This window comes from Terrapene carolina, unplaced genomic scaffold (assembly GCF_002925995.2).
Source record: "Terrapene carolina triunguis isolate 2854851 unplaced genomic scaffold, T_m_triunguis-2.0 Scaffold62, whole genome shotgun sequence".
Classification (NCBI taxonomy): Eukaryota; Metazoa; Chordata; order Testudines; family Emydidae; genus Terrapene; species Terrapene triunguis.
The window spans coordinates 15,263,219-15,290,887 of NW_020664413.1; the positions used below are offsets into that span (position 1 = coordinate 15,263,219).

At 44.2% G+C, this 27,669-nt stretch overlaps 1 protein-coding gene across 1 annotated transcript in view; it reads right to left on the reverse strand.

Annotated features, from left to right (window-relative positions):
* NCKAP5 (NCK associated protein 5) overlaps positions 1-27,669 on the reverse strand; it is a 408,903-nt gene that overhangs the window by 64,415 nt on the left and 316,819 nt on the right. Inside the window, exon 11 of the mRNA XM_026647423.1 lies at positions 16,909-16,987. Within this exon, the coding sequence (XP_026503208.1) occupies positions 16,909-16,987 (79 nt within the window). The remainder of the gene's footprint in view (positions 1-16,908; positions 16,988-27,669) is intronic.

Consider the following 27,669-nt stretch of genomic DNA (forward strand, 5'->3'; position numbering starts at 1 on the left):
CCGCGCCCTGCTGTGCTCCTCTAACCGCCCTGGTGTCTGGCTGCGCGTAATCAGCGGCCAGGCGATTTGCCTCAACCTCCCACCCCGCCATAAATGTCTCCCCCTTACTTTCACATATATTGTGGAGCGCACAGCAAGCAGCAATAACAATGGGGAGATTCTTTTCGCTAAGGTCTGAGCGAGTCAGTAAGCTGCGCCAGCGCGCTTTTAAACGGCCAAATGCACATTCCACCACCATTCGGCACTTGCTCAGCCTGTAGTTGAACAGGTCCTGACTGCTGTCCAGGCTGCCTGTGTATGGCTTCATGAGCCATGGCATTAAGGGGTAGGCTGGGTCCCCAAGGATCACGATAGGCATTTCAACATCCCCAATGGTTATTTTCTGGTCCGGGAAGAAAGTCCCTTCCTCCAGCTTTCGAAACAGAAGAGACTGCCTGAAGACGCGAGCATCATGTACTCTTCCCGGCCAGCCCACGTTGATGTTGGTGAAACGTCCCTTGTGATCCACCAGGGCTTGCAGCAGCATTGAAAAGTACCCCTTGCGGTTTATGTAGTCGGTGGCTTGGTGCGCCGGTGCCAAGATAGGGATATGGGTTCCGTCTATCGCCCCACCACAGTTTGGGAATCCCATTGCAGCAAAGCCATCCACTATGGTCTGCACGTTTCCCAGAGTCACTACCCTTGATATCACCAGGTCTCTCATTGCCCTGGCAACTTGGATCACAGCAGCCCCCACAGTAGATTTGCCCACTCCAAATTGATTCCCGACTGACCGGTAGCTGTCTGGCGTTGCAAGCTTCCACAGGGCTATCGCCACTCGCTTCTCCACTGTGAGGGCTGCTCTCATCCTGGTATTCTGGCGCTTCAGGGCAGGGGAAAGCAAGTCACAAAGTTCCATGAAAGTGCCCTTACGCATGCGAAAGTTTCGCAGCCACTGGGCATCGTCCCAGACCTGCAACACGATGCGGTCCCACCACTCTGTGCTTGTTTCCCGGGCCCAGAATCGGCGGTCCACGGCATGAACCTGCCCCAGTAACACCAGGATTTCCACATTGCTGGGGCTTGTGCCTTGTGAGAGGTCCATGTCAATTTCCTCATCACTATCGTCGCCGCGCTGCAATCGCCTCCTCCTCAGCTGGTCCTGGTTTGGCTTTGGCATGTCCAGGAGGCTCTGCATGTTTTCCAGGACAATGCGCGTGGTGTTCATAGTGCTCATAATTGCCGCGGTGATCTGAGCAGGCTCCATGATCCCAGTGCTGGCTATGGCGTCTGGTCTGAAAAAAGGCGCGAAAGTAGTATCTGACGGACCAGGGGAAGAAGGGAGGGAGGGAGGGAGAGAGGGAGGGGTGAGTGACGACATGGCGTACAGGTACAGGGAATTAAAATCAAGAAAGGTGGCTTTGCATCAGGGAGAAACACAAACAACTGTCACACAGAATGCCCCCCCCCCAAAGATTGAACTCAAAAGCCTGGGTTTAGCAGGAGGGAGGGGGGAAGCAAATGAATACAGAATAAATCTATTTTTTACATCTTAAGACGACGGTGCAGCATGACTGATAGCCCTCGGCATTTTCTGGGTGCTTGGCAGCAAATACTGGGCGCTTGGCAGTAAGCCTTCAGGTCTATTGCACCATCTGATACCCACTGCAATACGACAACGACGGATACCAATCGTAATATGCTATCTACTGCCCAAAAGGCAAGGGGTTGCTGCTGTGTAGCAATCTAGCCCCACGTCTGCCAGCCCCATGTCTGCCAGCACCCAGATCGCCATCGGCCTCTTCTGGGTGCTTAGCAGACAATACTGGGCACTTGGCAGAAAATAGCATACTACGACTGATAACCATCATTGTCTGCCCGGGTGCCCATGATTGACAGCCGCTGCAGTACGACGACGACGGTTACCAGTCGTAATAAACCATCTTCTACCAAAAGGCAAGGGGCTGGTGCAATGCAGCCCTACGGCTGCCAGCCCCACAGCTGCCAGCACCCAGATCGCCAATGAAGGCTACCAGTCATGCTGCACCGTCTACCGCCAAAAGGCAGTAAGCTGCTGCTGCTGTTTAGCAATGCAGTCCCACGTTTGCCGGCACCCGGAAGAGATATGGTGACGGTGAGCTGAGCTGAGCAGGCTCAATGCTTGGCGTGGTATGTTGTCTGCACAGGTAACCCAGGTAAAAAGGCGCGAATCTATTGTCTGCCGTTGCTGTGACGGCAGGGGAGGGGCCTGACGCAATGTACCCAGAACCCCTCGCGGCACTGCTTTGCATCATCCGGGCATTGCGATCTCAACCCATAATTCCAATGGGCGCCGGAGACTCCGGGAACTGTGGGATAGGTACCATAGTGCAATGCGCCGGAAGTCGACGCTAGCCTCGGTACTGTGGACGCGGTCCGCCGACTTCATGCACTTAGAGCATTTTAGGTGGGGACACACACAATCGGCTGCATACAACCGGTTTCTATAAAACCGGCTTCTATAAATCCGACCTAATTTTGTAGTGTAGACATAGCCTAAGACTGTTTTTAAAGGCCTAGATTCCAGAAGGAAACCTAGCATCTGGAACAAAGGCACATTGATAAGAAGCAGCAGAAACAGGATCTATGGAGCTGCATAAAACATAAGCTCAAACCCATGGTCTGATCAAGAGTAAAGAGCAGGTTTGGGGTTCTTTTGATGAGAGTGAAGGTGGAGTTTGACAGACAATTTGGGGCAAGGAAGATGATGGGAGGAATAGGGAGGGAGAAAATATATCCCTCCTACCACCCACATCTGGTTATTACATAAAAACATAATGGCTATACTGGGTCAGACCAAAGGCCCATCTAGCCCAGTATCCTGTCTTCCGACAGTGGCCAATGCCAGGTGCATCAGAGGGAATGAACAGAAGAGAGAATCATCAAGTGATCCATCTCCTGTCACCCTGCCAGCTTCTGGCAAACAGAGGCTAGGGACACCATCCCTGCCCATCCTGGCTAATAGCCGCTGATGGATCTATCCTCCATGAACTAATCTAGTTCCTTTTTGAACCCTGTTATAGTCTTGGCCTTCACAACATCCTCTGGCAAAGAGTTCCACAGGTTGTCTGATAACCTAAGCATTTTAAGATGACCCTGGTCAGGAGTTATAGCACTGTCTCCCCACACCACTTTGTCCTTGCACCTCAGTGAAGCTTATAGCGATTGCCGTTTTTACCAAAGTGGTCTTCTGTTTAGGTGATGTGAATGCACATTTACCAGGAGAAATCTTGAGACCAGAGAAATTTGCTCAAAGAAATAAGCCAAAGCTTTGTCCTAGAGCAGAAAGTAAGTCTGTGAGATACAACACTTAAATACCAAGGTGATTGGTGACTTATAAATACCCTAGATAGATGGATATTGTAGGTAGAAAAACTCATCTGCCCCTCATTTTATATAGTGTATAAAGCTATTGGGATTAAATTACTGTAAGTACTGAATCAGACAATATTTGGATGCAGTTTTGGATAAGGATATTATGCATAGATTTTTGATACCGCAACAAAAACTTTTAATGCTGACACTTCACTTTATAAGTCAACCCTATTAACCGTCAACAGCATTTTACATCTTACCAACTTGCTATCCATTTATCCATTAAACTTGCTATCTAGAGCATTCCTGTTTCCTACTGAAATTTAATTTTGATCACTTGTCTTGTTTCTTTTGTGTAAAACTTAAAGGTGTACACCTAAAAATACAATCCTTGCTGCAAAAGACCAATAACCCATAATTTCAGGAGCATTAAAAATGCCACTGAATTAAACCAAACATTCTTTTAAAATAAGGAAATCTACAAAAAAAGCCATGTGAAAAACAGACCTTCCTTTTTTTGATCAGATTACCTTTAAATTAAACCGCAGAACCTTTCTGCAAGGTTGTTCTTGGAAAGCAAAAAATGATGGTATAGGAAAGTGCCTCCTATAAGGTAGAGATGATTATCGAGAACTTTAATGGAATTGAGCACCATAGTACAGCAGAACTATAAATGAAACCTTGACCAGAGTATATTTTTATTCTGTCACAAAAAACCTAAGTCTACAATGCATTTTTAATGCTACTTAACAGTTTGGATGCCCAACCCTCTGTCTAGCTTGAGACTTCCTTAAGCCCCTTTCAACCATTTGTTAGCTTCCCACCCTCTGCATTATTGACATATCAACATCTCTAGAGTCTGCCAATTAACGTTGGATTAATTTAGCTAGAGAAACTGACCTGAGCCTTTGCCCCAAACCTTTTTCTTATTAATTTTTGCATGGTTCTGCACTTCAGATCAAATACTCAACATAAACAACAAGGGCCACTGCTGTAGTAGGATAATGCCTCCCCAAGAGCTGTAACTATTACTTCTGTGGCACTTCAAACCCCTGCTGACCTGGGGAAATTAAGCCCTGAACACAAATATCAAATCCATACATCCCACCAGGCAGTATCTTGTATTTCAACAGACCAGTTAAACGTCTAACTCCTGAAACATTTTGGATCACTATCCCCAATCCCTGCCCTATCAATAATTTGCTTAGCATTCCATCCACAGTGCTGAAACTAATTATAGTGCAATTAATAATGGGCTGATTTTTAATTCATTTTACCAGCATTTCTTGGGTCCAAACTCTGCATACAGTGCTCTCACTGATTTCAAGTCACTGTATGGTTTCATTTGAAAGCAGCCTTTGTCCCACAATGATTTAGCCCAACCAATGGCATACTGGAAATAAAACACAGAAACAATTACATTATGCAGGCTTGTGAGGTGCTGTGTTTTAGTTAAATTAAGAGAAGAAGCAAGAACTCCTAGTTAGAGAAGGGGATTGAGCGCTAAGGGTTCTGGATTCTATTCTGTGCTCTGTTAATCACTAGCAGACTGACCATAGCTTTATTATATCATATGCCTATCTCACAAATTACCCTATCAATAAAATAGGTATAATAATACTTATCTGCCCAAAAGAAGGGTTAAGAGTCTTAATTAATGTATGTAAAGCACTGAATGGTCCTTGGATGCAGGTGCAATATAAAGAGAAAATGTTCTAATTATTATTAATACACATTCCACATTCTCCTCTTTTTTGGCTAACCCAAAGAGTCTATAATATCTTTAAATCTATTTAGATCAAATGCCTAATAATAAAAGATTAGCAACTGATACTTTACATGTTATTTGTTTGACAGGTTCAGGAGGATCTAATTATTAGAAAATGATGAATCAGAGTTGTCTTACATACTGCCAAGTTTGAAGGCTGTAAAATATTATCTATCTTGCATATTAGCTAATTGTGCAGAACGGATACCAATTTAAGCATTTTACATTTACAACTATAGTAAAGAATGTCTTTTTTCTTCAACTCATTCAGTTCCATTTTGTAAGATTTTAGTTCCTTCAGTTAGAGCATAGAAGAAAAATGACAGTATGCCAGGTTCATTTTACAATGTAGCTACACAACAACTCACCATAATAAACTTTAAATTATGGTTTTGAAATGACTGCTGAGAAAGTCAGAAACAGAATGTATGTAACGCAGACCTGCTGGAGTTTGGTATCCATAGAGAATCATGCTGAGATCTGGCAGCAAAAATACCAACATGGGAACAGACTAGCATAAGAGGAGCATAAAACACAGCAAAGCCTTGATTCAGGTAAGCATCTCTATGCAGGAAGGATGGTTGAGCATGTCTTTCAGTTGGGCTACAAAGTAAATGAAAAGTAGCATGTTTACATTCTTTCCTGAATTGGGGCCAGCTTGCTAACACTAAAAAACAAAAACATTGCTTAGGGCCCTTCTTAGTACTCCATCTTTTATGTAACAATGACACCTATAGAGTGCACTGCCTTGCATCTTCTAAGATCTCTATGACATTAATGGATGAATCCTCACAACAAACCCTGAAAGACAGGTCTGTACATTTTAACAACAGGGAACAGACAGAGGGTGGTTTCTGTGCCAGCCCAAGGGGAGGAGGTGGCTAAAGTGGCTTTTAAGCCACCTTTGCATTCCTGGATCCTCAGCTGTGTCGGGAGCCTAGTTTACGACCGATTCCTGGGGGTGCTCTATGAAACGCAGGACTGGCTTGGAATCACTGCAGTGCTGCCTGGAATCTCCACAGCACCACATACAGACAAGCCCTCTGTCACTCTTGGCATACCCCCTATACCAGAGCCTATGAAGAGGTCCTCAGAAGGCTGCCTTACCGTTGACCATCACAGTGCCTGTACTGGGAAAATCCTCCCCTGGGGCAGATCTGGGTTTTTTAGAGCCCCTTTGTGCTGCTCTGGTGCTTTTACCCAGCATTGAAGGGCCAGAGCAGGGGTGACGATGTTACCCAGATAATTTAAGTGACTTACTCATGGCTATACCATGAAACTGAGGCAGAGCCAGGCTTCCCATTCAGGAGTGCCTGAGACTGAGTCCCAAGCCGCCTATATACCATCAACAGCTTATTTACATATAAGGTGACTCTACGCTGCAACTGGGAGGTTTGATTTCCAGCATGGGTAGACGGATACAAGCTAGATCTGCTCAAGCTCGCTTGTTAAAAATAGCAGTGGAGCCGTAGTGGCACAGGGGCAGCCTCTACAATACAGACTTGGGTGGTTAGCCTGAGCTGCTGCAGCCGCACTGCTAGTTTTAGCTGCCTTGCTCAAATAGAGCTAGTGTGTATCCGTCTCTCCGCACTGGAAATAGCACTTCCCAGTTGCATTGCAAACATAACCTTTATTTTATATGGAAAAAAATAAAACAAATTCTCAGACTCACAGAAATGTAGGGCCAGAAGGGATCTTAAGAGGTCATCAAGTGTAGCCCTCTGTGCCAAGTAAACATAGGGTATCCCTGACAGGTGTTTGTTCAATCTGTTCTTATAAACCTCCAATGACAGGAATTCCACAAACTCCCTGGGAAGCCTCGTCCAGAACTTAACTACCCTTGTCAGGAAAAACTTTCTACCTATATCACACTTAAATCTCTGCTGCTGCAGATTAAGCCCATTACTTCTTGTTCTTACCTTCTATGGGCGCAGTGAACAATTGATCACCATCCTCTTTATAACGTCCATTAGCATATTGGAAGACTGTTAACAGGTCTCCCTTGTCATTGCCCTCTCGTGAGCAGCCAACCCTAGTAGTCTGAGCCAGGGTCCACAGTCATGAGACAGGGGTCAAGTGTCAGCTGGGTCAGTATACCAGGAGGTCAGAGGCAGGAGACAACTGGAGATCAACACCACAAGTCAGATGTCAGGAGTCACACTGAGTTGGGATGCCAGGAAACCAAGCCAGGGGAGCAGCAGCAGGAAGCACAAGGCACACACAGTCCAGAGCAGCACAGAGGCCAGTGGTTCAAACACCTTCCTGTTCTTGCTGCTGGCTTAAGTAGGGCCAGTGGGCCAATCTGCTGCTCTGGGACTCTGCCAGTTGGACCTCATGGGTGAAGCCTCACACTGGGTCTGGGTGTCATTGGACCCAGGTAAGCAATTGTCAACAGTCTGCCTGGTGGAGGGTTGGAGCATGACTGTTCCCATAAGCCTTATTGGCCCAAGTTTGAGACCTATGGGTTATGACATACCCCACTTCCTTTGAGGTTTGGTCCAGGTTTCTCAGGGTATCTCCTATGGCAGGGGTGGGCAAACTACGGCCCGCGGGCCACATCCGGCCCACCAGCCAATTTAATCTGGCCCTCGAGCTCCTGCTGGGGAGCGAGATCTGGGGCTTGCACCGCTCTTGCGTTCCAGCTGGGGAGCGAGGTTGGGGGCCGCTTCCCATGCGCGTGCTGCGGCACTGCACAGCTCCCGAAGCAGCAGCATATTCCCCCTCTGGCTCCTATGTTTAGGGGCAGTCAGGGGGCTCCATGCACTGCCCCTGCCCAAGCACCGCCCCCGCAGCTCCCATTGGCTGGGAACTGCGGCAAATGGGAGCTGCAGGGGCGGTGCCTGTGGACGGTGCAGCACGCAGAGCCACCTGGCCGTGCCTCTGTGTATGAGCCACGGGGGACATGCCATTGCTTCTGGGAGCTGCTTGAGGTAAGCGCTGCCCAGAGCCTGCACCCCTGAGCCCCGCTCACGCTCCCACCCCCTGCCCCAGCCCTGATCCCCCTCCCACCCTCAGAATCCCTTGATCCCAGCCCGGAGCACCCTCCTTCACCCCAAACCCCCCCAGCTCCAGCCCCACACCAGAGCCTGTGCCTCCAGCCAGAGCCCTCACCCCCGCCCCACACACCCCAACCCCCTGCCTCAGCCTGGAGCCCCCTCCCACACCCTGAACTCATTTCTGGTCCCACCCCAGAGTCCACACCCCCAGCCAGATCCCTCAACCCCCATGCTCCAACCCCCTGCCCCAGCCCTAATCCCCCTCCTGCCCTCTGAACCTCTCGGTCCCAGCCTAGAGCACCCTCCTACACCCCAAATCCCTCATCCCCAGCTCCACCCCAGAGCCCGCACCTCCAGCCGGAGCTCTCACCCCCTCCTGCACCCCAACCCCAATTTCATGAGCATTCATGGCCTGCAGTTTCCATACCCAGATGTGGCCCTCGAGCCAAAAAGTTTGCCCACCCCATCCTATGGAAGGCCCAAAACAGGGCGGGAGCATGAATGTTTTCAGCTGGCTCCCAAGTGTGTTCCTCTTGACTATAAACTTTCCTGTCAATCAGGTATCATAATTTTTCCCACTTGACTTAATGAACAATGGATTTCTCTTGTGACCCAGTGGGAGCGTTGCATGGTCTGTATGGGGAAATGTGTTCTTGATGTATGGTTTTAGAAGTGAGACATGGAATACCGGGTGGACTCTAAGAGATTGAGGGAGCCGCAGCTCGAAAGTGATCAGGTTGATTAGTTGCCAAACCTAGTACTGGCCAAGGAGATGATAGTTTAGTTTCTGGCATGATCTGTCTGTCTATTGAAAGCAAAACCTATTCATCTATGGAAGGACCCTGTTGTTGATGCTTCTCTGCATTTCTTTTGTAGTCCTCCTTTGCCTTCTCAAGGTGTCCCTTCATGTCCTCTTGGATGTGATGGATACATTGTATTAGGTCTGAGGCAGATGGGTTGGGTGAGGATGTGGGTAGTTGTGGGTGGTACCCATGGTTGATAAAGAAAGGGCTATGGCCTGTGGATGCATCGTCTTCACTATTGCACAAGAACTCTGCATAGGGTAGCAGTGGAGACCAGTGACCCTAGTGATGGCTGATGAAGCATCTTAAGTATTGTTTGACTGAGGATGGTAGGCAAAGGACAGCTGCACGTGGACTCCTAATAACACAGGGCCTCATGCCAGAAGCAGGCAGTAAACTGTGGCCCCCCAGCTGGAGATGACATGATCTGGGAGGCCATGAAGATGGACTATATTGTTTATCCAGAGGTGGGTGGTTTCCTCTGCTGAGGGTAAACCTGTGCAGGGAATGAAGTGAGCCATTTTAGAAATGTGATATACCACTGTCAGGATGCTTGTGAAACCACTGGATTCTGGTAATCCAAGGAAATAGCCTCCCAGGGCTGAGATGGGGTGTCCAGACGTTGGAGGAGACTGTAGGGTTTCTGGTGAGGGATGCTGGTGTGGGCAAACACCTACAAAGGTCTTTATTGTGGGGCGTATTTGGAGCCAACAGAAGAAATGGGACATTAATCATTGGATTTTGTATTGCCCTAAGTGTCCTGCGAAGGTGGAATTATGGCACAGTTGAAGAACTGCCACTCTTGCTGATCCTTGGGGAAACATAGATGGGGGTCCCTCATAAACACAATCCCCTCCTGGGTGTCATGTGGTTCTCAGTTGATAATGGCCAGCTTGTTGGGTGGAATTCCATAGACAGAGGCAGAGTGGATGACCTCAAGCAGGTCCTGGTGGCTAGCTGCATTAAGGAAATCATGGGTCTTGAGAATATGTAGGTCAAGGGTCCAGTCACTCGCCTCAGTGGCCTACTGCAGTCACCAGTCTAGTCCCTTGCTCCAGGGGCAAACTGCAGTCTGTGTTGGCCACTTCCTTCAGGGCAAATGGGGGCAGCCCTAGCATCTTATCTGCCCTTCCTCCAGGGCCTCAATCTGGCAGCAGTCAGCCAGAAGCTCCTTCTGCTCTGCTACCCGGTCCAGCACTTCTCTAGCCCTGGTGCTCCTAAGCAGCCAGTCCTTCTCCCTAGCAGGCCAGGGAGAGACTGCCCTCTGCTCTGCTGAGCAGTCCTTTATATGTGGCCCCTGCTGGCCCTGATTGGCCGCTGCAACAAGCCACCTCCCAATTGGCTCGCTTAGTGAGCCCTCCTCTAATTAGAGGGTTCTGCTCAGGCTCCCTCTGACCTGCTTTAACCCTTCCTCTTCCTGGTGTGGGGCAACCACCCCACTACACATAGGTTTGGGGACACATCAGAAACAGAAGGCAGCTTTGGCTCATGAAACCCCAGAACCACTGGTGATTCCCGTTGAACCATTCAGGCAAGGGTATTCCAGGTCCATGTTCAGGGCAAGACACTGCAGGCCATCTTCACAGCACGGTGTTCTCAGCTATGAGCTGCCTTACTTGCTCCTGCAGCCATTGATTGTCCAAGGTCAGCTGCACAACTTGGGCCTGCAGGACTTGACTATCCACCTGGAGGTAGAGGGCTCATTTGTGTGAGTTCGATGCTTCTGGTGGCCACAATAGTGTTGCTGGGTCCATCCTTCTCACATCAGGCTCAGTCCTGCAGGATTACTATGGTCCAAACAAGCTGTCACAGCCAGGTTGTGGGCAGCCAGACTTAGTAGTCAGAGCCAGGGTCTGCAGTCGTTAGACAGGAGTCAAGAGTCGGCTGGGTTGGGATACTGAGAGGTCAGAAGCAGGAGACAAATGAGATCAACACTCTGAGTCAGGTGCTTGGAGACTTGCCAGGTTGGGATGCCAGGAAATCTAGCTGGGGTGGGGGAGGGCAGGCACAGGAAGTACAAGGCACACAGTCCAGAGCAGGGTGCATCCCCGTTGTTTGGACAGTTTCCTGTTCCTGCTGGTGGCTTATGTATAGCCAGCAGGCTCTGGGACTCTGCCAATTTGATTTTAGGGGGCAAAGCCTCACACTGTAGGCTCCATGGGTCACAGGTAAGCAGTTGTCAGCAGACTTACAGGTGGAGGGTTGGAGCGTGGGCACTCCCATGAACCATTTGAGAACTGTAGGTCAGTCTTTTCTTAAGACTAAACATGACTAGTTTTTTTAACCTTTCCTCAGAAGCAAGGCTTTTAAAACCCTTTATCATTTTTGTTGCTTCCCTCTGAGATTCTCAATTTGTCCATATGCTTTCTAAAGTTTGGCACCAGAACTGGACACAGTACTCCAGCTAAAGCCTCACCAGTGCCAAGTAGAGCAGGACAATTACCTCCAGGTCTTAGAATCATAGAAGATTAGGGTTGGAAGAGACCTCAGGAGGTCATCTAGTCCAATGCCCTGCTCAAAGCAGGACCAACACCCACTAACTCATCCCAGCCAGGGCTTTGTCAAGCTGGGCCTTAAAAACCTTTAAGGATGGAGATTCCACCACCTCCCTAGGTAACCCATGCCAGTGCTTCACCACCCTCCTAGTGAAATAGTTTTTCCTAATATCGAACCTCCTCCACTGCAACTTGAGACCATTGCTTCTTGTTCTGTCATCTGCCACCGAGAAGAGCCGAGCTCTGTCCTCTTTGGAAACCCCCTTCAAGTAGTTGAAGGCTTCTATCTACTCTTCTCTTCTGCAGACTAAATAACCCCAGTTCCCTCAGCCTCTCCTCATAAGTCATGTACCCCAGCCCCCTAATCATTTTCATTGCTCTCCGCTGGACTCCCTCCAATTTGTTCACATCCCTTCTGTAGTGGGGGGACCAAAACTGGATGCAATACTCCAGGTGGGGCCTCACCAGTGCTGAATAGAGGGGAATAATCACTTCCCTCAATCTGCTGGCAATGCTACTACTAATACAGCCCAATATGCCGTTGGCCTTCTTGGCAATGAGGGCACACTGTTGACTCATAACCAGCATCTCGTCCACTGTAATCCCCAGGTCCTTTTCTGCAGAACTGCTGTATAGCCAGTCGGTCCCCAGCCTGTAGTGGTGCATGGGATTCTTCCTTCCTAAGTGTAAGACTCATTAGATTTCTTTTGGACCAATCCTCCAATTTGTCTCGGTCACTCTGGACCCTATCCCTACCTTCCAGCGTATCTACCTCTCCCCGCAGCTTAGTGTCATCTGCGAACTTGCTGAGGGTGCAATTAATCCCATCACCCAGATCATTAATAAAAATGTTGACAAAACTGGCCCCAGGACCGACCTCTGGGGCACTCCATTTGATACTGGCTGACAACTACACATTGAGCCGTTGATCACTATCCATTGAGCCCGACTATCTAGCCAGCTTTCTATCCACCTTATAGTCCATTCATCCAATCCATACTTTTGTAACTTGCTGGCAAGAATACTGTGGGAGATCATATCAAAAGCTTTGCTAAAGTCAAGATAGATCACATCCACTGCTTTCCCCATATCCACAGTGCCAGTTATCACATCATAGAAGGCAATCAGGTTGGTCAGGAATGACTTGCCCTTGGTGAATCCATGTTGACTGTTCCTGATGAACTTCCTCTCCTCCAAGTGCTTCAAAATGGATTCCTTGAGGACCTTCTCCATGATTTTGCCAGGGACTGAAGTGAGGCTCACCGGTCTTAGTTCCCCAGTTTCTCTTTCTTCCCTTTTTTAAATATGGGCACTATATTTGCCTTTTTCCAGTCGTCCGGGACCTCCCCTGATCGCCACGGATTTTCAAAGATAATGGCCAATGGCTCTGCAATCACATCAGCCAACTCCCTCAGCACCCTTGGATGCATTAGATCTGGACCCATGGACTTGTGCATGTCCAGCTTTTCTAAATATTCCTTAATCTGTTCTTTCATCACTGAGGGCTGCTCACCTCCTCCCCAAACTGTGTTTCCCAGTGCAGCAGTCTGGAAGCTGACCTTGTCTGTGAAGACCGAGGCAAAAAAAAGCATTCAGTACTTCAGCTTTTTCCACATCATCTGTCGCTAGGTTGCCTCCCCCACTCAGTAAGGGTCCTACACTTTCCCTTCGTCTTACATATGATGCTCCTGTTAATACAACCAAGAATGACAATAGCCTTTTTTCACAACTGCATCACACTGTTGACGCATAATCAATTTGTGATTCACTATAACCCCCTAGAGCCTTTTCAGCAGTCCTACTGTCTAGCCAGTTATTCCCCATTTTGTAGTTGTGCATTTGATTTTTCCTTCCCAGAGTGTAGTAGTTTGCACTTGTCTTTATTGAATTTCATTGTATTGATTTCAGACCAATTCTGTAATTTTTCAAGCTCATTTTGAATTCTAATTTTGTTCTCCACAGTGCATGGAACCCCTCCCAGCTTGGAGTCATCTGGAAATTTCAACCCTCTACTTGATTATGCAAGGCATTGAACAGTACTGGACCCAAGACAGACCCCAGTAGATATGCCCTCCCAGTTTGACAGTGAACCATTCATAACTATACTTTGAATACAATCTTTCAACCTGTAGTGCACCCACCTTATAGTAATATAATAAAACACGCAGAAAGAGATAAAGCCTACTTTATAGGATTCCCACAGATGAATGTCCAAGACTGGGGACTAGCCAAGGCAGAGGCACTATAGGCCCACACCTAGGCCCTGGAGTGACCTGATGAATGCATGATCACCTTTCGTTAACAAATAGAAACAGATTTCTAGCCCACATAGTTGTGAGAAAAAGCTTGAAAATGTGACCCTAATGTAACTGATGCAAGGACATCTGCCGAAGTCTGCAGGTAGGCTGAAAAAAATAGCATAGAGGTGTGAACATCCCCATGCATCTCAATAAGGTGTTAACTCACTTCTCTGGGAGCTCCACCAACACCACCTTAGCAGAGAATTGTGCATATGGCAGGAAGTTGAGCAGCAGGCCCAGCCAATACATATAAGAGATAAAAGGGAATATAACTAGGGCAACCTGTGGCTGAAGTAAACACAGGGGTGCCCCCTGCTGCCACACCTGCCTCTTCTAGGACGCTGAGGGACCCCTGCTGCCAGCCTTGTGTGGAACCTGCTTCTCTGAAAGGGAAAGGAGCTCCCCCCTCCCTCCCTGACGCTATCACTCCATGGAGGAGGGGGAGATGAGAACCACCGAGCAGGGGGAGCTGGGGCCTGACGGGTGAAGTCATAGGGGACAGGTTGTGGTGTGCTTAAGACTCCAGGTTGTCTTCATCTGTTCCTGCCAATGGGCAAAATGTAGTTGATTAAAGTTTGATCTCAAGAGTCATTAGAATTTTGTTTAGTAACCACCAAGCTCATAGCCTTGCAAACAAGTAGAGAGTCGCAATATTTAATCTCCAAAACCTAGCAGCATGAATTATCATTAGAATCCACTTACCATAGTGATGATAAAACAAAACATTTTTAAAGAAACCACAACCAATGGGTCCTCAGCCATTAATGGTTGTAATCTACACCTGCACCAGCCAAGGGAGCCTTGGCGTCTCTTAAGTATTAGTCACAGGGTCAAACTGTGACTGTTACAATCAGGGCCAAATTATGGCTGGCCCTGCAGGCATGAATTACAGAGGTGAAAGTTTAAAGAGCCCCTTCTGCCCACCCCAGCACAACTGCAGAGAAGACAGACATAGTTTAGAATTAGTGTTACAGCATGGCATGATCTGATGACTTTGTCTCCCCTCAGGCTATAAACCTTGTGGGGAATGGGAGTTGTAACACTGGCGGACCAGGTGCCAGCTCATGCCAAGGCCCCTAGGTGTCAGCTGAACACTGACTAATACATAACTGGAACCAATCTGGCTCACCTGTGTGTTAGTGTTGTTACAACAAGTATTAGAGTTATACAAATGTGTTTAGTGTTCAGAGTTCATGAAATGCTTGTCAATTGCTGCATGCATTAATCTCACTTACAGTGTCTCATGCTATAAAGTAATATTTAAGTGTTTGGTCTGTAACTGTAAATCACCCAACAGGAGAGAAGTATTAGGCAAGTGTGAAAAACGAGTTTGCCACAGGAGGTGTTATCTCATGCCCAACAAAAGAAGGTCCACCAACACCAGACAAATCGTTGTGGAACATCAGAGGACAAAAGACTTTATTGATTGCTTCCCCCTCCGCCCCCAAGAAGAGGAGATGTGCAACTGAATTCCTCCCAGCAGCTGAACTTGCAACTTGAAGCAGAACGGGGAAGGAATAAAAAGCCCTAAGAAGGAGAAACTGTATCTTGTATGCTGCTTGGACTCTGAGGGGCAAGGATTACTAAGCATAAACAAAAGCTCCCCAGTGGTTGGCCTGGGTTAGCCCTAAAGGATATAGAGCGCTTGCTTATTCTAGAAGCTTCTATTACGTTTTGAAAGTTAAGACTGGAACTCATTTTTGTGTATATATGTTTACCTGCTTTAACCTTGTAAATAATGTTCTTATTTCCTTTTCCTAGTTAATCAATCTTTAGATAGTTTATTACAGGATTGGATACAAGTGTTGTCTTTGGTGTGAGATCTCAAGTGCAATTAAGCTGCAGTAAGTGATTGGTCCTTTGGGACTAGGATTAACTTGAATATTGTTGTGATTTTCGGTGTAAGGGGCCATCTATCACAAAGGCAGGCTTGCCTAGGTGACAAGATTGATTGGAGTGCCCCAGGGGACTGTCTGTGACTCCATGTTAAGGCTGTTGTAGTGCTTGGGGAGTCTGCACATGAACCTTGGTTGGTGAAATCTAACTATAGAACTCACAGACGAATTGGGGTTTGTGCCCTGCTTCTTCACAGTCTGTCTTGAGGCTGGTCCTCATGCTCCTGAGCCACTGCAAGACAGCTTGACAGGCCAACTTGAAAAGTGCTTCTTCCTGGCATAATCCCGAACAGTACCCTGGAAAGACTAAGTCAGATTCTACCCTATGCTGTGGTCTCCGGCAGCACAGGGAGTTGAAATGGCCATTGCAGAATCCTCCTGTCCCACATAAAGCGGACATAATGGCTCTTGGACAAAATATGGCCTTGTGAAAGGGGATGTCACTTATTGCATCAGAGCTTATGGGAACAAATAGTTTTAGAAATGTTGACTGTGTATTTCTAATTAAAAAGTAGCACATGCTAATCAAATAGCAAGCAGGAGGAATTGTACTAGTCCACTGAAGAACACATAGTGGAGGTAATTCTTTTCTTATTTATTTAAACCTTTTAGTTACCCTTGCTTAAATAGGGGCTGTATCTGGCACTCAGTCTGTGCTAGATTGTCACAGCTTTTACTCCGCTGCACAGAGTATGACTCTGCTACTCTGGCTGTGATGAGAAGAGCAGGGTCTACTCATCTGATAATCCCTGCTGTGAGCAAATGGCTAGGGAGGAAGCAAAGAAGAGCAGAGTGGGGAGCCATGGATTTGCTACTTCTACCTACTGGCTAGAGGAGATAGCTGGGTGCTGAGATGGGAGTGAGCTGCTCCACAGAAAGAGGTGAAGTAATTTTCTCTACCAGAGCAAGGAAGGAGTAGAGGAGTAGATGTGACTGAGTCAGAACTGGATCCTTGCTCTGCTCCTGAGGTGATACAGCCTTATTCAAGGCAGAGTATATAGTTACAGATTATACATTGGTTGAACTCTTACAAAAAGCAATGGCAGTTTTGCATGAACAACTACTACAAGACCAGGCCATAGTACATGGAATACTCCAATTGTAACCTCTGGGCCAGGTTGCAACACCCTTACTCATCGAATAGCACCTTGCTCCACAATTGGTGTCAGTATCTGTACCTCTGGACTGGTAAACCAATGCAAAGAAAGTCCTTTTTTAAAAAGGACAATTTAGTAGCTAGGTTAGCTACTGCGATTAAACATTGTTTTACCAGGAAAAAAAAGCATCATTAATACCCATATAAAATATAGTTTTGTACCTATTACGTGACTCTGACATGTAGTGCTTGTGATGGTGTCCTCTTCATCTTCCTGCTGGCTTTCTGTGACCAATTTAGTCTGCAAATAATACAACAAAAATCAAAGTAAACAAAACATCCTTCACATGTCTGCTTTTGGTAGCATAGACCAAAAATGGTGTGAAGCCATAGCACTTTTGTTTTATTGTTTTAGTTGATTATTTACCTTAATTATCCTAATATCCTTTCAGAAATGTTTAGCTGCTCAAGTATTAAAAGTAGGAATATATAGTATGTCTCATTCCATGAAAGATGTCTAAAGATAACAGCTTTGATTCTAAATCCTCTAATAAAAGCCATGATATGCGGCTGTCAAGAAAAATTAAGACTTGGGGAGATATAATCCCTCAAGAGGAAATTACTTCTGCTACAATCCATTTTAATAAGAATACAGAAATACACTCAGGTTTCATGACCCTGTATTTGTTTCTCTCCAGGAATATCATGCATCATTCTTTATACTAAGGAAAATATGAGGTGAACTTAATGTGTGACATGGTATCTCCTCATTCGGTTTGCAATCATTTAACTCTGGTGTCTTCTTTTCCACCTGTTAAAAGGCTAGCTAGAAAGCCAATCATAATTTTAAAAAATGAATCATGCACCAAGATCCCTATACTGATCTTTTCGATTGCACTGTAGTTAAAATGTGTGATTCTAGCCTCATGGATTTTCTAGGTGATGCTTGAGAGGACTGCATAATTCACACTTTTTCTTGTCTCCTATTCCCAAAAATGGGTGCACAAATAGTTAAGCTTCTTCCTAGAATGCATTTTGTCAACTTGCTTCTTACATGTACAGAGAAAAACCTCTTCAGTGTGCACCACGTGTGGCTATAATTCAAATCCAAGGGCGTATGTTTTTTCTTACACCATGCCAATATGTATAAGCCAAACAGAAAGGAAAATACTTGCTAAGGCTGTCCTGAAAGAGAACAAGCCCTGAAGAAAAATTCACTCTTTCACTACTTGGTGCTTTTATTAATACTTGTTAACTGCCCTCCATTGCCCTAAGCCACTTCCAGGATCTATTGTACTTTATATACATTCAAAGAAGTATTAAATATGCTTCCCAATCTAAAATCTTAGGATTTATTATTATTTGCAAAACAATTTTTTAAAAAATGTATCATAGGCCAGATTCTGCTTGTCTTACTCACACAGGTAGTTCCATTGACTTCTCATGACTAGCATTAGTAAGTCAAGGATTTGTCTCTATAAATTTGCAAAAGTCACATATTCTTTTAAGTGGAAAGATTTTATAAGAACTTTTTTCTTGGGGAACAGAACTCTTCAGGGCATGTGGAATAAGAGAAGAATATGTGCATGGTCACAGCCAGGACATAGGCAGAGTATGACTGTGGAATCTGGCTCAGGCTCAGAGCAAGGGAGGAGTAGATGAGGAACTGTGACTCTGAGTCATAACTGGATCCTTGCTCTGCTCCTGAGGTGATACAGCCTTATTCAAGGCAGAGTATATAGTTACAGATTATACATTGGTTGAACTCTTACAAAAAAGCAATGGCAGTTTTGCATGAACAACTACTACAAGACCAGGCCATAGTACATGGAATACTCCAGTTGTAACCTCTGGGCCACTTAGGGATTGTGTCACAGTCAGGACATAGGCAGCCTGACCCAGCAGTCTGAGCCAGATTCCACAGTCATGACACAGAAGTAAGCTAGGGCAGGATATTAGGAGATGAGAAACAGAAGACAAACTGGAGATCAGCACCACAAGTCAGGAACCAGGATCAGGCTGGGTCAGAATACCAGGAGGTCAGAGTCAGGAAACAAACTGGAGGTCTGGACCCACAACTTGGATGGCAGGAAATAAAGGAGCAGAGGAGCAGAGAGGGGACAGGAGTGGAGCACAGCTGTTTCAACAGCTTCCTGTTCCTGCTACTGGCTTAAGTAGGGCCAGTGGACCAATCAGCCACCCTGGGGCTCCAACAATTGGACCTCAGGGGTAGAGCCTGACACTGTGGCTGGTCTTCATGGGTCCCAAGTAGGTCCTTGTCAACAAGCTGGGTTCAAGACCCATAGGTCATGACAGATTGTATGTGTCCTGCTAATTTTATTAAACTTCATGATAGAGGTCTATGTCCTTGGGTATTCCAAAATGCCCAGAGTGCAATTCAGGGAGCTGTATGCAAAGGTGGCTCAAATTTCTCACTTGAACGGCCCTGATTCTGGTGCTACTCTGTCCACTTCTCCCCCCACATTGTGTTACAGTAGTCTCATAGCTGATGAAAACTTAGCTCAGGACTAGCGTAGAATTGTCCTGACCATGCCCCCATTTCCATACTATGCCAGCAGAAGGGAGGGTGTGGTATTATTTACCCCTAGGCTGACTGTATGTCACTTCATGATAACTTTTCCTGTGGAATGAGCCACCATAGACCACTTACAGAGGTCTTGCAGCCAAAATATGCTGGCAGTGCCATTCAAAGCTGTTGCATCTCACCTGAAGTAATGGCCAATGGTCTGAACAAGTTGAGGCCTATGTCAGAAGAGAACATTTGGGGTGTTACTGTTTTGTGCCTATGGGACTACATGTGTGAGTGAGCAGCATTTGGTCCAAAAGGAACCTTTTTTGATTAACTTAATCATAACGCATTTGGTGGCTGTGTATCTCTCCCAAAGGTGTATATACAAGCTTGCTGTTAATGAGACGTTAGTTTTATATCTTTTAAATATGAGAGCCAAGTAATGGTGCTCTCTAGTATAAGTTGCACAAAAATCAGGGATAAGTGCTGCATAAAGGATGGCATAATAGGTCCCCGTGCCTTTAATTAGCACTTCTAAAGAGAAAAGATTTAATTCTATGAAGTATAAGAAAAAACACTTGAAAAAACACTTTCTAGAATGTTAATGTTTAAAAGAGTCTCATGTTATTGTCAGGTTTTTAAAAAGCGGTACATACGATATGAGATTTGAAGTACAAGTGTCAGTTTCAGTGTTGACCCTCATTACTGAATGTACTTTACATTGTTAAGAGAAGAATAATCCTCTTAGTTTAAGGTTTTTTAAAAGATTTATGCTGTTTTGTCAAAAAGCATTTATTTTTCCTTTTTATAAAAAATACACAATGGTCTATGCTACCACATGCTAGTGTTTTCAGTCATAGATCTCTCTCTAAACAGAATCCTTTGCAATCTTCTTCAAAGAAAGCAGACACCAAAGAATAATGAAAAGAGCTAGAAATAAAATGCATGAACTCTGAATTTAAAGAGTTTCAGTTGTTTCTCTAGTATGAGTTTGGAGGACAAGCTGAAATTCCTCTTAATTTATAAATCCTATTTAACAGCATATTTCTTTCAAAAATTAGACTTAAGAGCACAAAGTATGTCCTTTCATTCTCTTTATTCTAAATGTCCTCTCAACATGTTGGCACTAGTTATTTCATTTAGGAATTAAACTCAACAAAATTCATAATAAGGAATTCACAACTGAAGCAACTTGAATCTTCAAAAACAATATAGTTACAATACTTTGATTTCCAGCTTAACAAAGGGATGTATGGTATAAAATAGGTAATTCTTTTCACCATGACTAATTTGTCCTTAGAAGCTAAATAGGATAATTAGCATTTCTCCATTATTTATGTATATTAAGGACAATCTTTGTACTTCACTGATAAAATGAAGTGTGTTTCTTGAAGATATACTTAAAGTCCTAAATGACTGTTATTGTTACATTTAGAAAGACTTTACAAAATGAGAGACAAAAAGCATAGCAAATTATTGCAGCATTAGAAAATAATAAGAAAGCAAAAAAGAAATTGTAGAAGCAATGGTTCAGAGCTTTTTGTACTTCTGTACAGTGACGATATACCCTAAGCTGTCAGGACCATATTAAATGGGGCATAGTTAAATTGAGTGGCTCTGATAAGGGGCTCCGCTTTGCTATCAAAGTTCTAGATCAGTTGGATTGAATTTCCTGCATATTGCACATTTCCAGACTTTCATTCTCTCTCTTTCCTTTCAGTGACATTACAAGGGCAGCCTTAGATATGCTTATAATTTGTGGTTTTATAATGCAGGGAACATCTACATTTTCAAAGAAGAGATGATACCACAGAAGCCAGGAGCAAAAAGTTTTCCAAAGCATTCATTCTGCCAATGCTTTCTGAGAGAGTTTTTAAAAATGACCTTGTATATCCTTTTAGTACAGACATTATTTGCATGAAAATAAAAATACACATTTGCCTGCACTTGAAAGTGTGTCTGTGATACTATAACCTTAAGCCCTATAACATCAATAGTAAACTAAGAGGTTTTCCAATTCCCCTTATGAAGCTTTTTGAAACTTGCTTTACCCTTCAAATATGACCCAGAGAAATATTTAATTACTTCATATTTCAAATGTTCTCATACGAAATGGTAGCATGTGCTGTATTTTAATAACCCATTTTGTCAGAACAAAAATGATATGCTTAAATTAATGCTGTACACTGTACACATTTGGTACAAACATTCAAATTATTTTGCAAAAAGGGGAAATAATATGGTTAACACAACTATGAAGAGTGAAGAAAGTTTTTATGATACAAAATTAAAGGCGGTTAGAGTTAAAATATCTGTATGTCACCGGTATTTGAAACTTTATAACATCATGGGAGAAGCCCACTTTAAAGGAGAAATCACTCTCAGCTGAGTTCTAAGATTAATTATTAAAAACTTCACAATTAGGGGTATCTTTAGAGTAAGATCTTAGGTCACAATTCTGCAAAGATTTACACATTCTTAGCTTTATTCATTTGATGCACAGCAAGCACTACTCACAATGTGTAAAGCTAAGCAAATACATGCATAACCTTTGCACAATCAGGGCCCAAGAGCTGACAGTGCTTAAAACAATTTTCCTTAGGAATTGTAACGCTTCTGCTTTCTGGATAAATTAAAGTATCAGATCCAGTTAAAACTGTAGAGAAGCACAAAATTCATTTCAAGGGGGATATTTTCAAAGGTACAAAGGGTAGCTAAGGGGCTTAATTCCCATGGAAAGTCAAGTATCCAATTCTCACTTGTGTGTTTGATAGTGACAAACATCCCTAAATGTGATTCAGTATTTTGCCTTTTCCCCCCATTGTTTTACACTTTTTACTTTTTAATGGTTTCGATCATATCAGAAGAATGTTTGACGCAAGTGTGTAATTTTCAGGGGAAAGTAAAAAAGAAAAGAAAATGGTCCCCTTATTTCATTGTGCTGCACTGTGATTATGGCATCATTGTTGCAAATATATTTACAGAAATTGAGTTGCTGGTAAAAGCAGTACGATCTTCATGAATAGTCGTACCATCTGGCCCATAATCAAACTGTCAGATTTGGCATTAATTCATAGTTCTCTAGTTACAAAATTCTTTCTAGTATATATAAACAATTATTGTATTTTTTGCCTGTACTGACAATAAGGAACAAAGCACATCCAGAAATTAATAAAAGGGAAATAATGTTTTTGTGCACTAAAGAACTTACCAGTGTCTCATGCTGCATTTCCATATCAGCTTTTGTTTTGCTGTTTTTCTTGTGGCTTCCTTGAGCGCTGATAGAGTTGCTGGGAAGAGAGGAGCCCTGGGAGCTGCCCTTCGACACACTCCTGTAGGAAACATTATTTGATCCACTTTCTGTCTGCTGAGCTGCTTTCTTATCAACTCTGCAGGTAGAAAGTGATTCCTCTGATAAATTACATTGCCCTTCTTCAAGCACTCTACTTTTCCCATCCCTTTAATGTTTAAAGTAACCTCTCTGTATCTCTCTGTCTCTAGACCTTTGAGTGATAAATGTTTCTAACTAGTCTTGATCAAATCTGTCACTTGCAATTTCAGGTAGTGTATCAATTTAGTCTTTCACATACAATGATTTATTTTATATTTGGAATTGCTGTGGGGCAAACTGGGAATCACTGTACAATGATTGTTGAGTGTCTTTGTGGCTTAAGGTTATGGTAGCTGTAAATGTAATTAATTCTGGCTAGTTACCAAATACACATTTGCTGGTTACAATCACTGAGAATGGGAGAAATAAAAAAACATGTACATAATTTTCCTCTGTTTCAAACCATATGCCTACATGCCTAGTTTCTGGTATAGTTTGAATTCCTATATGTGTTATTCCTTGACTTTAGCAAAGCTTTTGATACGGTCTCCCACAGTATTCTTGCCGCCAAGTTAAAGAAGTATGGACTGTAAGGTGGATAGAAAGCTGGCTAGATCGTCGGGCTCAACGGGTAGTGATCAATGGCTCCATGTCTAGTTGGCAGCCGGTTTCAAGCGGAGTGCCCCAAGGGTCGGTCCTGGGGCCGGTTTTGTTTAATATCTTTATTAATGATCTGGAGGATGGTGTGAACTGCACTCTCAGCAAGTTTGCAGATGACACTAAACTGGGAGGCGTGGTAGATATGCTGGAGGGTAGGGATCAGATACAGAGGGACCTAGACAAATTAGAGGATTGGGCCAAAAGAAACCTGATGAGGTTCAACAAGGACAAGTGCAGAGTCCTGCACTTAGGACGGAAGAATCCTATGCACTGCTACAGACTAGGGACCGAATGGCTAGGTAGCAGTTCTGCAGAAAAGGACCTAGGGGTCACAGTGGACGAGAAGCTGGATATGAGTCAACAGTGTGCTCTTGTTGCCAAGAAGGCTAATGGCATTTTGGGCTGTATAAGTAGGGGCATTGCCAGCAGATCGAGGGACGTGATCGTTCCCCTTTATGTGACATTGGTGAGGCCTCATCTGGAGTACTGTGTCCAGTTTTGGGCCCCACACAACAAGAAAAATGTGGAGATATTGGAAAGAGTCCAGCGGAGGGCAACAAAAATGATTAGGGGTCTGGAGCACATGACTTATGAGGAGAGGCTGAGGGAACTGGGATTGTTTAGTCTCCAGAAGAGAAGAATGAGGGGGGATTTGATAGCTGCTTTCAACTACCTGAGAGGGGGTTCCAAAGAGGATGGAGCTCGGCTGTTCTCAGTGGTGGCAGATGACAGAACAAGGAGCAATGGTCTCAAGTTGCAGTGGGGGAGGTCTAGGCTGGATATTAGGAAACACTATTTCACTAGGAGGGTGGTGAAGCACTGGAATGCTTTACCTAGGGAGGTGATGGAATCTCCTTCCTTGGAGGTTTTTAAGGCCCGGCTTGACAAAGCCCTGGCTGGGATGATTTAGTTGGGAATTGGTCCTGCTTTGAGCAGGGGGTTGGACTAGATGACCTCCTGAGGTCCCTTCCAACCCTGATATTCTATGATTCTATGATTCTAATCTTTGATCAAATTTACCATTCTTTAATTTACCATTCTTTAATTGGTTTGGTTAACAAACTAACATGAACCAGATTATCATTTTATTGCTAACATTTTCCCCCAGAGATTAAAATCTTGATATGTACAAAACAAATGCTGCTATTGTAACACCGACAGACCCCAATTGTCGCAGGCGGGATTGAACCTGCAGCCTCTGGAGCTTAGTGCATGAGCTTGTACCGCATGAGCTGAAAGGCTGTAGTCCAAACTAATAATCTCTCTCTCTCTCTATGTGGTCTCAGGGCCACTGCATGGGGGAGAACACCACACCCAGCAGGTGTGTGGGTTACACTATGCATTCCTAGTCTAGAAGAAACATTCTTGCATTCTGTTTAACACCGAGGATGCACATATAGCTGCAGAGAAAAAAAAAACTGCACATCCCAAATTGTTTCATAAAGTAATTACCTGTTTAAAAGTTCTTTCATAAAACTGTCTTTTGCTGAATATGTGATGGTGGAGGAACCACTCTTTTGATAACACCTAATCTGGCCAGGAATGTCTTGTGAAGCTTTTGTATTCTTTTTGCCTTTCAAAACATCATCTAAAATGTCACCATTTTCAGTTTTCTTATTAAATTCATTTTCTGCTTCACAGTGTTGGTCAGTTTTCTTTTTATCTTTTTTTTTCTCTGACTTTGCCTGCTTATTTCCAAAACCTGAACCTTTTGCTTCTTTCCTTTCTACCTTTGTTTTAGGAACATCAGTTTTTCTACCATTCAGGGCTGGGAGTTTACTCTTACGAAAACCAAACCAGCTAGCTATAGAGGGCCCAGTCTTTTGTTTCATCTCGGTGGTGGGAGACTTGTTTTGCCCTTGACCCTTCTGCACATTTTCCTGGATACACAACATGACTTTTTCTTCTATTGTAGGTTGTACAACAGATGAACTCAAAGCACTGGTAACCTCAGAGTTTTCTGGTATCTTTAAAGAGGTTTCTTGTCTTTGTGACTTGCTTGCTTCAAGTTTACGAGGATATTGTATTCCATCCAAGTTTTGAAATGATGAAATTTGTTCTGTTGGAATAGTAGGTGATGACTCCAACTCCAATTCTGCTTGCATGATACTTTTTGTGTTTAGTGGATGCTGTTTAGAATTCTCACTGCTTTTTTCATTGTGGACAAATATATTTGGTGTATCTTTCTGAGAAGGTGATTTGTTTCCCTCACATTTTGAGATGTTGTGAAACAAGTCCACTTTTGGAGATGTTCTGAATGGTAGTCTGCTTGGGCTACCATGCTGACTATTGGAACTACTCATGCTTCCATCAGAACCTTGTCTAGAATAGAATTTTTCTGGAACTTTTGAAGTATCTGAAAGGGTCTCTGATGCCATTGCTAACCCAGGAATGGCCTTGATTTGGAATCCTTCCATGGTAGAGTTCTGCCTTGTTAAAGAATTTCCTCTTTCAGAAGTGTTAGTAATAATCTGAGTCCGTACTTTTCCTAGCCCTTCTGTCACAGGAGTAGCTGGCTTTTCCCCTGTATGAATGCTGAAACTTTGACTACGGGCTTTTGCTCCATTCATTCCCAGAGCCGGTTTTAAGTATGTTTTGTTACTAGAAGAAACAGATCTCTTAACTAATTTGTTTTCTAATCCATCTCTTCTGTCTACCATCATGCTGCAGTTTTCAGGTGAGTGAGGTGATGCTGTATCAATAGTAAGTCCCATGGAAAATTGATCTTTTATTTCAGTATTGGCCTTAGTGACTCTTAATTCCGTACCCATTGTTTCCATGGTGGTTAGACACATGGATTCATCCTGCTTGTACTTACATGAACTCACATTGCTTTTGGAAGCTGCATTTATACTGTCTTTTTCTTGTTTCCCTGGTACAGTAGAACTCTTCCTGAGGAGTTGGGGAGATTTTACAAGTAGTTTCAGTCCTACAGGGAGGCGGGTTTTCAGTCCTTTCTCATGAGAGATTTGGACAGCATTTGTCGTGTCACTGCCATGAAACGATAGTGGTAATGAGGAACGGTTAACATGAGACAGAAGAGGCTCACCATTATTTGCTGTTTGACATTGTGGAGATGTGGGCAGACTGTTTGGCATCTTTTGTGGCTGAGGCACTCCACTGCCATCGGATAGTCCTTTTTTGCCTGAATATGTGCTTTGTGAGGAAACCGTTTCCAGTGACACACAAGCTAGAGAGGTGGTCTTAGCTGTCCGTAATCCTGGGTAAGAAAGCTCCTGATTGCTACAGAATACTGATTGATTAGAGGGTTTTGGGCAAGCTCTTTTTGTGAAAACTTTGGAAGGCCCTTGAGAGGTTCCAGGGGAGCTGTGGGACTGCTGAAGCATGTTTTGTGTGCTCATTTCTCCATTCTCTTGAAGGTGAACTAATTCAATTTTGGCCATGAGAGGTGTATTTTTTGTTAGCATTTCACGATTAGATTGATTATGAAAAGCAATAGGGTTTGCAGTTCTTTTTAAGGGTGACAATTTAAGAATATTTTTTGCTGTTTCATTGGGAACAGTTGTGCCTGGCTTTATGGATAAAGGTGGAGAATGTTCATAATTTGGTTTTATCAACAGTGAAGTTGACCGGCCCGGAGGAGGGGGGGGTGATGGGGATCGGGTTTCTACAATTGCTAAATCACAATGAATATCTCTGGTTGGGGGCTCTCCGTAGTCACTGGGTTCTATAAGGTGCCGAGGCAATAATGGCGATTCTGGAACTTGACTCTTTGGATTCTTTGTCCAATCACTTCTGCCTGGAATTTTAGAATTTTGAGGAAGATGGGCAGGGTGCTTTGGAATCTCTATGTCTATTTTCAAATCCAGATTATGAGTTGGACTTTGTGCCTTTTTGAATCTTGACAGTTTCATAGGCAGCAAAGCTGGTGATTTTTCTAGGGTTGTTGGGCCAGATGATAAGGCTGCAGCGGACTCCTCACTATCTGTCATCTTAATTTTCTGTGGTGAAAACTTACTTCTGTTGGGTATTTTAGTCAAGTTTTGTTTTTGATTGATACCTGCATGAACAGTGGAGATGGAATTGGCCTTATATGATACATTGTACACTGGCTTCACTAGCTTTTGTTGTAGAGTATTTTGCAACAATGCTCTTCCAAAGTGTAAAGATTCACTGCATGTCATGGGGACAATTGTATTTTCATTCCCTACATTATTCTGAAGAGTCCTTTTCTCGATTTCATCTTCAGGTGTTTCTAAAACAGTGTAGTTTCTAGCATTAGTTCCTGTCTGCGAACTAGTTATTCCCTGAGGTATAAATTCAGTGTATTCTGCATTGGGCCCACTTTGTGGTCGGTTGATGGAAATTTCATTTCTAGTCACAGTGACTACTCCAGTTTGATGTGAACTGAATTCAATAGGCTCGCCATCCTCAGCATCAAATATTACAGTAGTGCATTCTTCAGAAGAAGTCTTTTTTATAACCTTTTGTTGTTTAATGA